Raw genomic sequence first — 16,502 nt, 5'->3', positions numbered from 1 at the left:
CAGCCAGCTAAGGTAGAGATCAAGCCAAGGCAAGATGAGAACTTCCTGTATTATTACTACACATTTTTCTTGTTTGCTTTAGTTATGTAACTGATAAACCAAGAAGGGGGTAAATTTCACACGACGTACTTAATATACCAGTTAGAAGAAAGATTTTTAATGCTGAAATTATTCTACAATTAAAACAGACAAGCTCAAATGATGTTTTACTTTTTATTAAAACATATTCGAACAATACAATTCAAATAATATATATATGCTTTATATACATCCATATGCATAAAACAAATATATCTCGAAGTATATTCTTTATATATGGATGTATATAAATATTTATGTGTATATATTTTATATGTATAACAATATGTGTATACAAACATATATGTTTTACATATATGTTTATATATGTTTACATATATATAATATATGTTTAGAGTACTCTTTACTGAACTATATACATCTAACAGAACAGAATACAATTAAAAATTATTTTTAATAAAGTAGAAATGAAGTATTCTGAAGACCACGTTATGAAGCACAGTGGAAGTTTCTAATTATTTTCTTCATTTCCTAATAATAAAAAAACAAATTATCAATAAGCACAAATAAAAGTTTTAGAATCTGATAGTTTATTTCTACACACAAAGTTAAAGAATCTGTAAATGCATCCAACTGTTGGTGATATTCAGCAAAAACATGTGCTAAAAGCATCACAATGCTTCTATATTCTCTGCAGTTTCAAAGACATCCCTATGTGTCCAAAAGAGTAGAGGATACAGAGCCTGGAGCAACAGTTGTTTCAACATTTAGGAAGAGATCCTCCCTGAGAAAGCACAACTAAAAGCTGAGAAAGTTACTTTGTGAATTCTCAGTAATTAATTTACCTTTGCTACTTGCCCAGAGCACTCAGAAGAAGAGAGAATCGTACTTAAAGCCAAAGGAAAAGGGAGAAAACAAAGAGATCCAGGCACATTTCATTTGAGCATTCCAATTTTAAGTTGCAGAAGCCCACAAGTCCTGGATAACGTGACTATTTTCGGAGAGAAAGAAAGAGAGAGAGAGAGAGAAAAAAAAAAGAGCAAGAATAGCTTTCCACAGCCTCCAAGGTTAATTGCTTTGAAGGAGTTGTGCGGGTGGAACCATTGGCTTCAAGTCCAATCTTTTTTTTCTCCTGCTGAAACTGCAAATAATGATGCCAAATTTAACAATGATTTTGCAATATGGATAAATGTCTTCCATACGAAAATGACTAAGTCTTATAACAACTAAGCACTAAATCAATTAATATGAAATAAGCATGATATCCAGAGTGCCTGTGGACTGTGTAACAGTGATAGAATACTATATATAACCATTAGAAAATATATATAAAATTGACCACAAAGAGTTTAGTTTTGTCATAATTGTTCCAGTGCTGGTAAATGCACTGGCTGAAGAGAGCCTATATTTTTTCCAGGTAAAAGATGTTGAAGTTCCTTGTTAGCTTAGTGACACCATCCAGCAGATGCTGAAAACAAAATGGAGACAACACAAGTTTAAAATAGCATGAGACCTTCTGGAAAAGCTCTTTAAGTCTTCAGGAGCTAAACAATCACATCACAGCACAACTGACTGCCAACACTGTTCAGGAGCTCTGCGTGGAGTGAGGCTGTTGGACCCACCGACAGCAACCAGGCAAGTGGAAATAGTGCCCACAACTGCCCATCAACCTCTGCTTCCCTCACAGCAGCGAGGGGAGAGAGTTCCCCACTTTGTTCTAAAGAACACTGAAAACAGACATACCACAAGCTTGCTGTAATCCCTCACAACTGGGGCATCTGGCTCTTTAGGAATTCCCACGGCTTTCTCCCTGTTCATCCATTGCTGCTGTTCTACCTGAGAACATCCCGCTGGACTCTCACAACGCATGTAAGTTTCTGGAATGAAAACACTTTCTTAGATGATGATTTCTGTTTGTCTGACACATGGCTATCCATCAGCTATCCCACAAGTGGCATCCAATCTTTCTCTGCAGTTCCCTGTTATTTGTTCACTGAGAAATACTTGTCTTCTACTTTCTCCTCCGTAAAAAATAGGAACCAAGATAAAAAAGCATTTATGAGTGAAAAGCCCAGGGTTGAGAGGAGAAAAAAAGCAATAGTCATACATTGCCATTACAGCAGGGCGTACTTAAGGAAGTTGAATGTTAAGAAAACACATCTCCCATTTGAAGCAAGCATTAGGGTGTAAGTCATCTCTGCTACATTATGACTAAATGTACACAGGTTACAGCTTCTTATTCTAAGCTGCTCATTATTGGAAAGATGCACGTGCAATAAAAGAAAGCAAATGGTCATTGGTTTGCAATGAGATCATAGAATCATAGAATCCTTAAGGTTGGAAGGGACCTCCAGGGATCATCTAGTCCAAGCCCTGCACACACAGGGTCACTAGAGCACGTGGCACAGGGCTGCGTCCAGGCAGCCCTTGGAGATCTCCAGAGAAGGAGACTCCACAGCCTCTCCGGGCAGCCTGTTCCCGTGCTCCGTCACCCTCACTGTTAAGAAAATTTTCCTTAAGTTCCTGTGTAATATTTGATGCTTTAGTTTGTGGCTGTTTCCTCTAGTTCTGTCAGTGGCCACTACTGAAAAGAGGCCGCCACCATCCTCCTCACTGCCTCCCTTGAGGTAGTTTCACACACATACAAATGTAAATGCAGTGTTAAGAACTCCTATTTTCACTGTGCCAGGTGAAAGCACAATAAATGATCCTCTTGTCTTTTATGCCTAATGCTTTGAGGAGCAAAGGCTTTATCAGCATTTTTAGAACACTCACCTTTTTTAGTCCTCTCTCAGTATAGATTAGCGTAGATCCGCTCATACCCTCTTTGGCAGAGGCAGGATTTCCCAACAGCTGCTCCCATCTTCAACCTTGTGATATTTGAAAAAACAAAAAGCAACAGTAGTGACTCCAACCCTAAGCTGAGATACTGGAACTTATCTTTCTTTTCTTGGCATATGCTGTGAAGCTGGTCTGCGATGTAAGTGAAGGGAAAGATTTTCATAAGCTTACAGTGCATCTCTCTCATTTCAACTTCAGTCTTCTTGGCTTTGTCGAGTGTGATTTCAGAATAATTTTCCTGAGTTGGCCACTCAATGCTTTGACAATATTTTGGCAGAATTGCACTGAGGGCTGAGAAGAACAGGATTTTTAGGGGTTGGAAAGGTAAGGCATTCTTCAGAAAGGTGACGGCAGATGTAAAAAGCCACTGGCGTGAGGTCTCATAGCCGTAAGACAGGCCATAGAAGATGATGAAAAATAATGATAGCCCCATGAAAACAATAATGAAAGGAAGAAGGAGAGAAGAGGGAAGAACCTCTCTCCCATTTTAATTTTCACCAAAGGGTTGTGGAAGTGTGCTCCTGTCTGTCTTGTCTTTGTGCACTCCCAAAATGACATTTTCTTGAGGTAAGCTAGGGAAGAGTGTTGAAGCAGTTGGAGAGAACAATGCCAAGTTTGGCCAGTGCACAAGGTATTTCTGTTATTTTCATGTTGAACTGGATGAACTGCTGATGTGTTTGGTGTGTAATGTAGCTTCTGGACTCAGCAGTGATAGTTGCATTTAAGAAGTGATTCCTCCCTCCCTTTTCTGGATATGTGGAGACTTGGACTGAATTGCCCTCATCCAAGTGGTATCTTTCTCCAGCAGCTCCCTGGGCAACTGTAGACTACACTTGTATATTTTAGAGACTCTAGATGTATATTTCAGAGGAGACTGAGGTGGCTGTCCTTACAGATAGGTCTCTTCTCTCCCTCTCCCCCGAAAAAGAAATGACCCAGAAGGATGAAATAATGTGATGCATCGAAATGCAGTCGCTTTCTGGAAAATGATGTGGGGAAAGCATTGTTTTTGAGGAATCTCTTTAAATAGCCACAGAAAGCCAACATATCATGGGAGAAGTTATGGTGGGCACCTGGTGTAAAGTTTTGTCCATTCTCTCTCATGAAGTATTTGCTTTAATTGACTGGAAAAAGGCTGACTGGATAGATTTTAAAGGGGAAATTATCTTGTAAATATATATATATTTTTTCCCTCCCAGAACAACATAAATAAATAAAAATATGTCTCGATTTATGAGACAATTGATTGCGCTACCTTCGCACGGTTAGGATACCGCGGCCGTTAAACTTTAGTCACTGGGCAGGCATCACCTTCAATACTTGTGTAAGCTGAAGGCTATGTTTTTGGTAAACAGTCGGGCCTTGGGCTTGCCGAGTTCCTTTTGCAGATTTAAATCTTTCTGGGGGCGCTCCAGGGTAGGTGTAACAGGTTAGTTAAATATTCGGTCTTGTGGAGTTGTGGTATAAGTCGTACTGTTAATAATAGTTTAGTATGTAAGCTTGCGCCTAGAGGCGGGGGGGGTCCCCTTCAAATTACTCATTTTAGCATGAATTCTCCTATGGTCATAGGTTGGTCTGCTAGTGGTGAGGGATTCACGGTGTTTTTGGTATTTTTGGAGATATGAGCTTTAACGCACTCTTGATTGATGGCTGCTTGAAGGCCTACATGTAAAAGGAGTAGTTTGTATTATCCTCTGGTTTAGGTTGTGTCCTGATTTAAAGGAGCTGTACCTCCTTTAAATTACTCCTAAATATCTCATTGTAGTAATTTAGTATATCTGGAGGGGAAAATTTAGGGAGGAACTTACATTCGTTTCGCAGGCAACCAGCTATCACCTAGCTCGATTGGCTTTTCACCTCTACTAACAAGTCATCCCACTCTTTTGCCACAGAGACGGGTTTGCTCATGATAGCTGCTTGTAGGTAGCTCGCATAGGTTTCGGGATGGCAAGCTAAAGTTCATTATGCTTGATTATTCTTGCTAAATCATGATGCAAAAGGTACAAGAGTTGGTCTTTGCTGTTTTATGCTTGGTTTTTCACTGCTATTTCAACTTTCCCTCACGGTACAAATTTTCTATTGCGTCAAGTAACTTTTCTATCGCCTATACTAGGTGTAGAAAAATGTTTTAATTGTTTTGTAGAGAAGTTTAGTGTTGTGATTAATTGGTTTGAGCTAGAGTTGGCATCAGGTCGGTCCTAGTTAGAAGACATCTTTCAGGTGTAAGCTGAATGCTTTGCAATTATAGCTACGTCCTGATATGCTAAGTACACCTTCCGGTACACTTACCTTGTTACGACTTACCTCATCTTCAGCTTTGGTTTAGATCATTATTTATGTGGATAATTGCTTGTGAGGAGGGTGACGGGCGGTATGTACGTGCCCTAGAGCCAGTTTAAGGTGAACTTTCTGGTTTCATCTTACTGCTAAATCCGCCTTCTAAGGGGTTTTCATTACCTTGTTCGTTGAAGAATTATTCTATATTAGAAAATGTAGCCCATTTCTTCCATCTCATTCGCTATACCTTGACCTGTCTTGTTAGCGGAGGGCTGTTGTGCTCGCTATTGAACTCTCATTTAGGCGGGCTGGTGACGGCGGTATGTAGGCTGTTTGGGCAAGGGATGGTCGGGTGTATCGTGGAGTATCGATTATAGAACAGGCTCCTCTAGGTGGGTTTAGGGCACCGCCAAGTCCTTAGAGTTTTAAGCGTTTGTGCTCGTAGTTCTCGGGCGGATGTTTTGGTAGGGGGTAAACATCTAGATTTAGGGCTAAGCATAGTGGGGTATCTAATCCCAGTTTGTTTCTTAGCTTTCGTGGAGTATAATTGGCCCTATAAGTACTGGGACCATTTTTACGTAGGGTTTTGGTACCTCTTAGGCTTGTGACAGCTTAGGTGTACTTTGGTCCGAGCTGATTAGATAACATGTTTCCACGCTTTACGCCGTGTACCATTAATTTGGGCCTCTTGTATGACCGCGGTGGCTGGCACAAGATTTACCGGCCCTAAGTCATTATAACTAAGTCAAGTTTTCACTTATGGCTTAATGTCAATTACTGCTGGAAGCCCGTGGGGGTGTGGCTGAGCAAGGTGTCTTGGGCTACTACGAGGAGAATATGGTGTGCCTGATACCTGCTCCTCTTACTTCTAGTAGAGTAGAAGTTTATGAGGGCATTTACACTGGAGTGCGGATACTTGCATGTATATGTCTAATGATAATTAATGGTAAGGTTAGGACTAAGTCTTTTGTCCTTGGGTTGGGTAAACCATCTTGGCATCTTCAGTGTCATGCTTTGCGTTAAGCTACAAGGACGTGTTGGTTTCGCTACCTATGTTTTTATTTGGGCCAGCAAATGCCCTGAGTCTTGTCAAGAGGAGGGTGGTGGGGGGACACAGGCTCTTGTCCCATGGGCTGCAGTGGCATCTCCCCATTTTTCCCATGTGCAGGCTGCTCAGGAAGCCCTCCTTGGTGCCGCCAAGCTCCTGAAGTGGAAGGAGCTGAGGCGCTTGGCTCAGAGCCAGCAGACTTGGCTGATCAGCAAGTGCCTGGTAAGGACAGTCCCCAGGCTGCAGTCCGAGCCTGGAGCAGCTCTTTCCTCCTCCGTGCCCAGTGTGTGGGGCTGGCGGCTCCGGGTGCAGGAGCAGCCCTCGCGAGCTCTTCTGCAGGCTCCTCTGCCTTTGCTGAGCCCTGGAATGCTGAAGCTGCCCCTGGCCCAGCTGGGCCTTGCAGCAGGAGGGCCCCTCAGCATGCCTGGGCAGCAGCCATCCCTCTGCTGCCTCCAACGGCGCTGCCCAGCCTCTGCGGGGGGTCCTGAGTGTGGTGGCAGGGGGAGGCCGGCTGCTCCTGGGGAAGGACGGCGAGAGGATGTTGTGCGCTGAGCCTTGTGCTCTCCCCAGCTGGCCGGGAGGAGGGGCAGGAGGAGGGTGGACGAATACCTGCGCCAGAGCCTGTCCTACCTGGAGAGCAGCCAGGAGTCCCTGCGCGAGGCGGCCGTGAGGTTTCTTGGTGAGCCCCGAGCCCTGGGCTCCATCTCTGTTCTGGGACAGCTCGGCCTCAGCCCCGGCTGCTGCGCTGGCAGCAAAAGCAGCCCTGTGACTGCTGCAGCCCCCCGTGCCTGAGGCAGTGCCTGGGCGCCTGGAGGCTCCAGCCGCCCTCAGCCATCTCTGCCCACAGCGGTGGGGCTGGTCGGAGTCCCTCGCAGCAGGAGCCCTGCGGGTTACACTGGGGAAAGGGAACTGGGGTGAGCCCTGCCCGAGGGGAGGTGGGTGCCTGGCCAGGTGGTCAGGACTGGGGGGAACAGCTTTGAGGAGCAGCATTTATGGGGCGCTGTGTGTGTGCCTAGGGCATGCTGGGCAGCACACCAGGGAGCAGAGCAAGGAGACGGTGGAGGTCATCTGTGAGAGTGAGTGAGGGCAAGCGGGGGGTCACACGGGGCTGGGGGGACAAAGAGAGACCCTGTCCAAGGAGCTCCCATCCCTGCATAGGTGAAGAGGGCTCTGCTGCCTGAGAGGAGCAGAGCAGGGGTGCTGTGGGGAGAGAAGAGAGAGATTTCAGGCACCTTGGGCACATTCCTGGGCAGCTGGATTAGCCAGCTAATCCATTAGAGCCCCTGGCTCCATCCTGGCTGTGGCAAGAGCTGGGTGGGACTGGTGGTGTTAGGAGGAGAGGCCTGGAGCCTGCGGGGATATGGGGGCTTCATCTGAGCTTGTGCTTCCCCCATCAGCCCTGAAAGGCCTGCAGGAGGACAGTAGCCCATCCATCTCTTCCCTGGCCACCCAAACCGTGCTGATCCTGAGTGCTGCAGGGAAGGGGGCTGCATCCACGGGCACCCAGGAAGGCCTGTGCAACCGCCTGAGGAGAGCGTGGGAGAGGCGGCACTGCCCTCTGCAAGGTGTCAGTCTTTGCTGCTGGCGCTCGGCCACGTCCTGATGCCAGGCTGCTTTGCACACAGGCATCATTAAAGAAATAATCCTGTCTCTTCACCATGTGTCGTGTCTTTTCTTTGGCAAACCAAGCAGTAGAAAACGCAGGTTGTGAAGGGATTGGAGTCCCCCTCTTAGAGGAGTTGGGCCATGCTCTCTGCAGCAGGCTGCAGCCAATAACCTGGCCCCTTGCTACCCCTCGCAGCAGTCAGCAAAGCCTCTCCCACCCCCCAGCTTTACCCTTACATAGAATCATAGAATCACAGAATGTTGAAGGTTGGAAGGGACCTCTAGAGGTCATCTAGTCCCTGCACATGCAGGGTCATCTAGAGCACGTGGCACAGGACTGCGTTCAAGCGGGTTTGAAGATCTCCAGAGAAGGAGACTCCACAATCTCTCTGGGCAGCCTGTTCCAGTGCTCTGTCACCCTCACTGTTAAGAATTTTTTCCTTAAGTTCCTGTGGAACTTTTGGTGCTTCAGTTTGTGACCATTACCTCTAGTTCTGTCGGTGGCCACCAGGGAAAGGAGGCCAGGACCATCTTCCTCACTCCCTCCCTTGAGGTGCTTATAGACACTGATCAGATCCCCTCTCCTCCATGTCCCTCTTGTGCTGTGGAACCCAGAACTGGACACAATACTTCAGATGTGGCCTCAGCAGGGCTGAGTAGAGGGGCAGGATCACCTCCCTCGACCTGCTGGAGATGCTCTTCTTAATGCACCCCAGGATTCCATTGGCCTTCTTGGCCACGAGTGCACCCTGCTGCCTCATGGTCAACTTGTTCTCCACCATGATGCCCAGGTCCCTCTGCAGAGCTGCTCTCCAGAAGGTCGATCCCCAGCCTGTACTGGTGTCTGAGGTTATTCCTCCCCAGGTGCAGGACCTTGCACTTGGCCTTGTTGAATTGCACAAGGTTTTTCACTGCCCAGTTGTCCAGTCTGTTCAGGTCCCTCTGGATGGAAGCGCAGCCCTCGGGGGTACCAGCTACTCCTCCCAGTTTGGTATCATCAGCAAACTTCCTGAGGGAGGGCTCCGTCCCTTCATCCAGGTCATTGATGAATAAATTGAACGTATATAAGTTATAAACTTATTTAGAATATAGGTGAAGATCAAAGTACATAGGAATATAAACTCTTAATTATATAGGTTAAGATCAATATACATAAAAGCATAGAATTCCAAACATCACTACATCTATTCCCTGCTGCCCCAAATGTTTACAAATGATTCATGATTCACTCCGATGGCTCAATGGTTTTTGACTCCTGGACTTGGCTGGAATTCTCCTGTGGCTGTGACTGCTCTGTGGTCAATGAGACTTTACATCTTTTGCTGGTAACCAGCGAGCACCTGTGGGAAGGAGAACACACACATATCCCCTTCCCCATGTTATTAGTTCTATGGAACCTCTCTCTGGTGGTTCTCCAAATTCTTTATACCATCCCTTTGGTGGAGGCACAACTGCAGGGACCATCTTGAATTGTCAGTCAGCTGCTGGTGTAAATACCTGAGGATCAGAAGGATTCAAAATATTAAGCACATATAATGCTTTGTCTGACTGTTCCTATGGGGTAACACTGTCCATAGGATTTCCTCTTTTTCTTTTTATTTAACATAGCCTTGAGAGTCCCATGGACACGTTCAGTAATGGCTTGTCCAGTGGGGGAATGCGGTATACCTGTAACGTGTTGTATACCCCAGTCTTGTAGGAAGACAGAAATTGTTTGTGAAACATAAGCAGGACCAGTATCAGTTTTAATTGCTTTTGGAATGCCCATAGTGACAAAACATCTTAACCAAAGGCATTTCACATGGCGTGCCTTTTCTGCAGTATGTGCAGTGGCTACCAGAAACCCTGGGAAGGTATCCACACTAACATGCACATAACACAGTCGGCCAAATGTTGATATATGTGTGGCATCATTCTGCCAAAATTCGTTAGCTCGTAAACCTCAAGGACTCACTCCTGTGTATGATGATACTGGTGTAATACATTGACAATCAGGGCATGCATGAACAATATCTGTGGCTTGTTCTCCGCACAGAGCAAATTGTTTACGTAAGGAAGAGGCATTTTGATGAAAGAAGTGGTGAGATAATTGGGCTTGTTCAAAACTAAGCGGCAGTACTGCTGCCATCATCAATTTGTCTGCCATAACATTTCCTTCAGTTATTGGTCCTGGTAGAGTAGTATGTGACCATTTATATTTTATAATGCATATACATATGCCAATGCATATGCCAGTACATAGATGACATCCTAATAGGGGGTGATTTTCCCAAAAAGGTTGGGAAAGTAGCCACAGCAGTATGGCAAATCCTACTTGAAGCTGACATTGAGGTACCACCTGAGGAATGCCAGGGACCAAGCAAAGAGATAAAATTCCTAGGGACTTGGTGGATAGCTGGCAGTGCAGGGATTCCTGCAGATACCTTAAGAAAAATTGTAGAGCTGCAAACGCCTCGCTCAAGGAAAGAATTACAAGGATTGATGGGAACTTTGGGATATTGGAGAAAGCACCTACCTGGATTTTCTATCACTGCTCGTCCATTATATTCACTCTTAAGGAAAGACAAACCTTGGAAGTGGGAATTAGAACACAAGGAGTCAGCCAAAACTCCGACTGGAGAATTAGAAACATTTCAGTCACTGGGACCAGAACAACCCCACGACCCTCTTACAGCTGAATGGCGTTTCACTGAACATGCTACTTACAGTAAGTAACAGTAAGTTACTGTAAGTTAGTAACAGTAAGTTATTCACTGTAACTTACAGTAACTTATTTACAGGCTGGCCCTGATGGAACAAAAAGATATTTATTGTTTAGCTTGACTGCATTTAAAGAAAGGGAACTACAACATTCTGAATCGGAGAAAAAGGACTTTTATCCTTAGTCTGAGCAGTTAAACAGGTTGAGAAAATACATCAAGGACAACCCGTGCAAACTAGAGGATCGTTTCATTTACTAGAAGCAATCCTAAAGCGGACTGCTGCCCCAGAAGGAATGGCACAAAACCCCACTACCACAAAATGCTATGCCTACCTAACAGGAGTTGCAGAAAATATGCAGCTAACTGAAGGGCAAACTAAAGTTTCCAAATTGCAGATGCCTGTAAAAACAGACCCATTAGCATTGGGACAGGCTCTTAAACCTTCACCAATTTTGAACATACCACCCCTCATCGATGGAACACCAACAGAAACATGTAGTTTAGAGATGCTTTATCAAAAAGGGTAAATTGTAAATAGCTATAAAAGGCTGTTGCATTAAATATTACCACTGGTGAAGAAGTAATAGAAGAAGGTGAAGGCAGTGCACAAGTAGGAGAGTTAAGAGCAGTAGTTTTAGCTACACAGAATGGAGCAAGGTATGCTCCTATGCTGTGTGGGCTGGTGCCACACAATGGCTTTGTGGATGGGAAGCTCTTAACCGGGAAGGAAATAGAACCCCAGGTTGGAGCCCAGGCCTCCAAGAGCAGGGTGCCTGGAGCCAGCAGGCCAGGGCAGGGGCTGCAGGGGATGGGGGCAGAGCCATCCTCTTTCCCATAGCACATTTTGTGGCCTGGCTCATGGACAAACTAGCACAAGGCCTCAGTGTGCACAAAATGCGCTCAAAGCTGAAGCACAGCTGGGGCTGGAGCTTTGCAGAGCGTAGAGTCATTTCCTTGCCCTGGGGTATCTCAAGAGAGCGCGCTTTGGGCCAAAGCTGCCCTCATCCTCTCCTCTGTCTCCTTTCCCCACCTCCTTATTCCTGTGTTCCAGGCTGCTGGAAGGAGAGAACATCCTGCCCCTCATCAGGACAATGTGGCTCTTGGAGGATGTCAGGCTGCCCTCTGGGCCTGTCTCCATAATCAAGAGACATGCACAGAGGCCGAAGAACCACAGCAGCTTCGTTGTGGGAAGCTGAAGAGAGGGCTGAACGAGTTCAGCAAGAACGGGGCCAGCTCGTTCCCGAGGGGCTAGGGATAGGGATAGGGAAAGGCTGGGAAAGGCTGTTGGCAGCCCGAGGACTTGAGTGTCACACAATTCCAGCAGAGCAAACGGGCCCTGCACAGGAAAGCCCAGAGCCCCAGCGGAGCAGGAGGACGTGCCTTGGTGCGTGGTCCCTGTCCGTGAGGCTGCAGAGGGACAGAGCAGCCTCCATGATGGTCCCCAGCACGGGGCCGTTCCTGGCAGGAGGCAATTTCTGCAGCAGCTCCTGTGAGGAGAATGCACGCACCCCCTTCCTGCCGTCCCTGAGCGTGTCCCAGCCCTGATGGGCCCTGTGCTCACCCAGGGGCTGGGGCACTCAGCTCTGGGCACTCAGCTCTGCATCTCACAGCCCCGTGTCCCTGACACCCAAGAGCTGCCCTTTGCCCATGGCCTGGGCACTGCGGGGACTTGTTGTCTCAGGCCTCTGAGAGCGTCAGGGCTGCCCCGCACTAGGGCACCTTTCCCTTTGGGCATCCCCTGAGCCACGTTCCAAGGGAAATCCTAGAGGGAGCTTTTTGCTGGTGCTCCCCTGCACCTGGAGCCTGAGAAGACGGCTCTGCACAGACATAGCTGCAGCGGGGATGCTTTTGTGCCTGAGCTCCCTGGGAAACAACACACAACACCCAAAGAATGGAACAGGAATATTTACTTAAACAACAGCAACATCAACAATGAAAACAACAATGTGCACAATAACCACAACATCAACAATTAAAAATAAAGACAATAACATCAAAAATAACAGCAATCAAAGCAACAGCAACACCAATATCAACAATAACAACAGCAGAAACAGTAGGTTATTGCTGTGAGCCCTGATGAACTGGGCATTCCTTGCAGCCTCCAGCGTAAACAGAGCCTTGGCTTGCAAGGCAAAAGGAGGTGCTGGCCCTCGCAGGGCTCTGCAGGTCCCCAGCCGCTCGACTGGGCCGTGCACGGGCAGTCGGTAACTCGGGGGCTGCTCCACCTGCCTCCCTCCAAGCTGGTGTTCCTGGGCAGGTCCCCGTGCCTCCTGCCTTCCACTGGGCAGGGACTGCACAACACGTGCAGCTCAGGAGAGCCTGGGAAACCTGACGGCCTCCACAGAGGCTTCCTGCGGCCCTGGGTAAAGAGAGGGAGGCAAGCGGTGAGAAACGCTGCGGGGCCTGTTGAGCAGGCTCATCTCGGGCTGCTTCCCTCTTGCTGGGCAAGCTGTGAGGGGCCCTGTAGGGCAAGGAGGTGACACCGTGGAGCCCCGGCCCCCAGAGGAGGCTGAGAGCTGCTGAGGCTCAGAGCAAGGCGGCTGCAAGGGGGACGCGTGCAGGGGCCACAGGAAGGCTGGCCGAGGGACCAGCAGTGCATGAGGAAGGGCTGCCCTGCTGCAGCCCTGACAAGCCAGAGACAGCAGCGCTGCGGCTGCCTGAGAGGAGGTGCCGAGTGCCTGGAGCCCTTGGAGAGGCCGGCCAGAGCTTTGGGCCTTGTGGTCCCGCTGGCACGGAGGGAGGGCTGGCGCCTCTCCAGGGCAGCGGGGAAGCCCCCGCCGCAGGGGCTCGACCCGAGGGACCCGGCTCCCCCAGCAGCCCCCAATGGGAGGGCGGTTCTGCGTGGGCTCTTTGCGGTGGACACAACTTACCCACTGGCCTCCTGAAGCGCTCCCTGGGGCTGGAGGTGCGCGCCCACTGCCACCAGCGAGCCTGCCGAGGAAGAGAAGGGTCGGAAGGAGCTCGTGTGGCTTCCGTGGGGCAGGCAGCTTTGGGGGTGCAGGAGGCAGTGGCCCCTGGCCTGGATGGGAGGCCACTGAGCGCCCACTGCTTCTCCTTGCCCTTTGTGGCCTGCCCAGAGCTCTTGTTCCCCATGGCCCCTGCTTGCTCCCAGCCCCACAAGGCAGCACTTCCTACCTGCTCTTCCTTGGTGCCCTCTGTTTGCACTAGGAAAACGCACTGCGCGCCGCCCTGCCCAATGGCTGGGATCCTCCTGATGTGGCGGGGATGGGGGCTGTTGCGCAGCTCGGGGAGCCTTTCTGGTGGCTTGGGGGTGCATTTCTCTGCCTCCAGGACATTTCGCGGCTCTCTCTCCCGATGGAAGATGCGGGAGAAGGTGTCCACGCTGCAAGAGAGCAGAGAGAGCCCCGAGGTTGCGCACTGGGCAGCAGCGTCCTTGCTGAGAGCTGCCCCAGGCACCTGGCAGGGCCCCAGAGGCAGCCAGGCCCTGGGCGGCAGCAGCAGCCTGGGCTGGCATTGGCCTCCCGGCTGCCTGCTGAGCTTGCCCCAGCTGGGCGGGCAAGTGCTCCCCGACGCAGCGTGCGGCTGGCCCTGGAGCAGGGCTGTGCGAGAGCTGCCAGGGGCTTTTTGCCCTCCACGGAAAGGGTCAGCGTGGGGCAGGTGCACGTGGGCACGGGCAGCTCCCTTGGCAGGGCCCGGGACACTGCTCAAGGGCAGCTGGTGGCCAAGGGGTGGCCCAGGCAGCTCCTGGCTGCAGCTGCCCCTCCACAGAGGCTGAAGTGGCGGCTCAGCCCGGGGCGTCTGGGGCTCTGGGGGCCGGGAGGCTGCGCGAGGGCAGCGCCCTGTACTGGGTGCGCAGCACGAGCAGCGCTCACCTGTCCTGGGGAGCCCCCAGCTTCCTCCTGCGCTGCCCGCCCTGCTCCAGGCTCTGGTAGTCGGGCGCACGCAGCAGGGGAGGTGCCGGGCGCCGCGCAAGCGTGCGGGGCCCATTCCTGGCGGGCTCGGGGAGCGCCTGGGACGCATCCCTGGCTCCGCTGCCCGCAGCACGGCCTGGCCTCCGCACGTGCGCCATGCTGCCGCCGTGGCCAGGAGGCGCAGACTGGCAGGCGCCGCGAGCCAGGGCGACAGCACAGCAGCCCCTCCGTTGTGACTGCAGCAGCTCCTCTGTGACTGGGAGCTCCTTGGCAATGGGGTGGGGTGGCAGTGGGGAGGGGGACGGGGGAGCGCTGAGTGCCCCTCTTGTGCCGTCCCCAGCAGGACTGGGCTCTGCTTGTGGCCCTTCAGGCTATGGGGACTCTGCAGGGTGGAGGCCGTGGCCACCTGTGCCAGCTGAAGGCCCTCTCTTGGGGCCCCAAAAGTTGCCATGTGCCCTCGTGACTGGGCAGGCTCCTGCCACCACAGATGTGAGAGCAGCTCTGGAGATGTGCTTCATCATAACTATCCATCTGCTCTGGTCCTCCTTAAAGACCAAGCACAGAATTATCTGCTTTAATACAATTCCCATCTCATAAAATATATGTAGGGGTCTTTTTTTTTTTTTTTCTTACCTGATGTGATCTTCTCATGCCTGGCGAACCTCCATCTGTTCATTCTTTCTGAGAAGCTGGTGAGGGAAAAGATGAGGGAGGCCATCATCACGATACATGTTTGCATGATCAGACACCTGAGAGCAGGGCTCTTCTTTGGGTGTTCCCAGTGATGGGAGGCACATGCTGTGGACTTGCTCTGCAGCCAGCAGCAAGTGTGAGCCCTTGTGTGTGCCCAGACAGCAGATTGGGCTGCGCAAGCAGTGCACAAGGATGGTGCCTGCCCGGGACAAGTGAGCAGGGCTGCTGTGTGTGCGTGATGCAAGGGCTGCCCTCCCTCACCTGCCTCAGCTGCCCCTGGCCCTGTACGGCTGCTCAGGCACTTGTGGCTCCCGGCAGCAGCAGCTGCAGACAAGAGCGGCGTTGGCCAGAGCTTGGGTGCCGGATGCCTCTGGGGAGCCTTCAAGGCCCTGGGAGTCACCACCACTGCACTGGTGGTCCCTGGTGCTGAGTGGCCCTGCTCCACACGTGGCCTTGCTGCTGCCTGGCCAGCTCCGGGGCAGAGTGGGATGGAGCCCTGGGAAGCATCCATGTTCCCGTGGCGATAACTGCCCCTCTGGGATGTTCCAGCAGTGAAAGTGGGACCAAAAGAGCCTACAGAGACATCAAGATCACCTAGTACTTCCTTCCCAGCATGTGGAATGAGCACATAGCTTGTGTGTCAGCTATTCACACACAGTGTGGGGGATCTGCTTATGCTTACATGTATTTTGCAAAGAGTGGCTGCCAGTTTAGGAAGGAAATCAGATTTCCAGCCAAGGTGGGCAGCCTGATTTCGGGCTTCTCTGTACGAATAGCAGATGGTTTTCCCAGTGCTGAAGCCACTTCCTTGCTGTGGGCAGATACATCCTGTCCAGCTCCAAAACCACCTGGATCTCTGGGAAGTGTTGACCCACCTCATGACCATGATTGCTGCACTGAGCGTGGAAGCTCCTTCTTGTGCCTGAGAGAGAGGTGACTGCAATAAACAATTATTTTCCTCTTATTTCAAACACCTTCCATAACTGCTGTCAGGGGGATCATTCTCTTAAGTACCAACCAACAGCGCTGTCTTCTAAGGCACCAGAATTCAAAGGGAAGGCTAAACACCAGCTGGGAAGGTGGACTCCTCCAGGCTCTTGTCATTGCAGTTACGGTCAGCAAAACTTGTGCGTGTGTTCACATAACTGAACACTTCTGAGAACGCGATCTTTTCTCTTCATACTTCCCGCTTCTGCTCCCTGCCAGAGATGCGACCATTGCAGAGGTGTGCAAGCGGGAAACTGCTTACTGCAGCCGGGCCTAGAGACCTGGTACTTTTCAAAGACTCCTGTGTGACCGAGAGATACACAGAGAGAGCTGTACATCATCAGATGATGTGACACATGTAGGTTATTTCCATGCATCATTTGGGTCTCTTGTGCTGTGTTGCCATAGTCTGGGTTAGGAGTGGGTCCAAAAGCC

At 50.1% G+C, this 16,502-nt stretch overlaps 1 protein-coding gene across 1 annotated transcript in view; it reads right to left on the bottom strand.

Moving 5' to 3' along the window:
• The window catches only part of LOC148595552 (transmembrane protein 209-like), a 29,361-nt gene extending 13,395 nt beyond the window's left edge, over positions 1–15,966 (bottom strand). The window contains exons 1-2 of the mRNA XM_088520389.1: positions 15,956–15,966; positions 13,651–13,858 (exon numbers count right to left, since the gene is read on the bottom strand). Of these exons, the coding sequence (XP_088376515.1) occupies positions 13,651–13,858; positions 15,956–15,966 (219 nt within the window). The remainder of the gene's footprint in view (positions 1–13,650; positions 13,859–15,955) is intronic.
• Positions 15,967–16,502: the final 536 nt, after the last annotated feature.

The sequence above is a fragment of the Tinamus guttatus genome, unplaced genomic scaffold (genome assembly GCF_059628265.1).
Source record: "Tinamus guttatus ecotype Peru unplaced genomic scaffold, ASM5962826v1 Tinamus_guttatus_pri_ptg000087l, whole genome shotgun sequence".
NCBI lineage: Eukaryota > Metazoa > Chordata > Aves > Tinamiformes > Tinamidae > Tinamus > Tinamus guttatus.
Note: the sequence above shows the minus strand (reverse complement) of the source record. Positions and strands in the feature narration are given on the sequence as shown.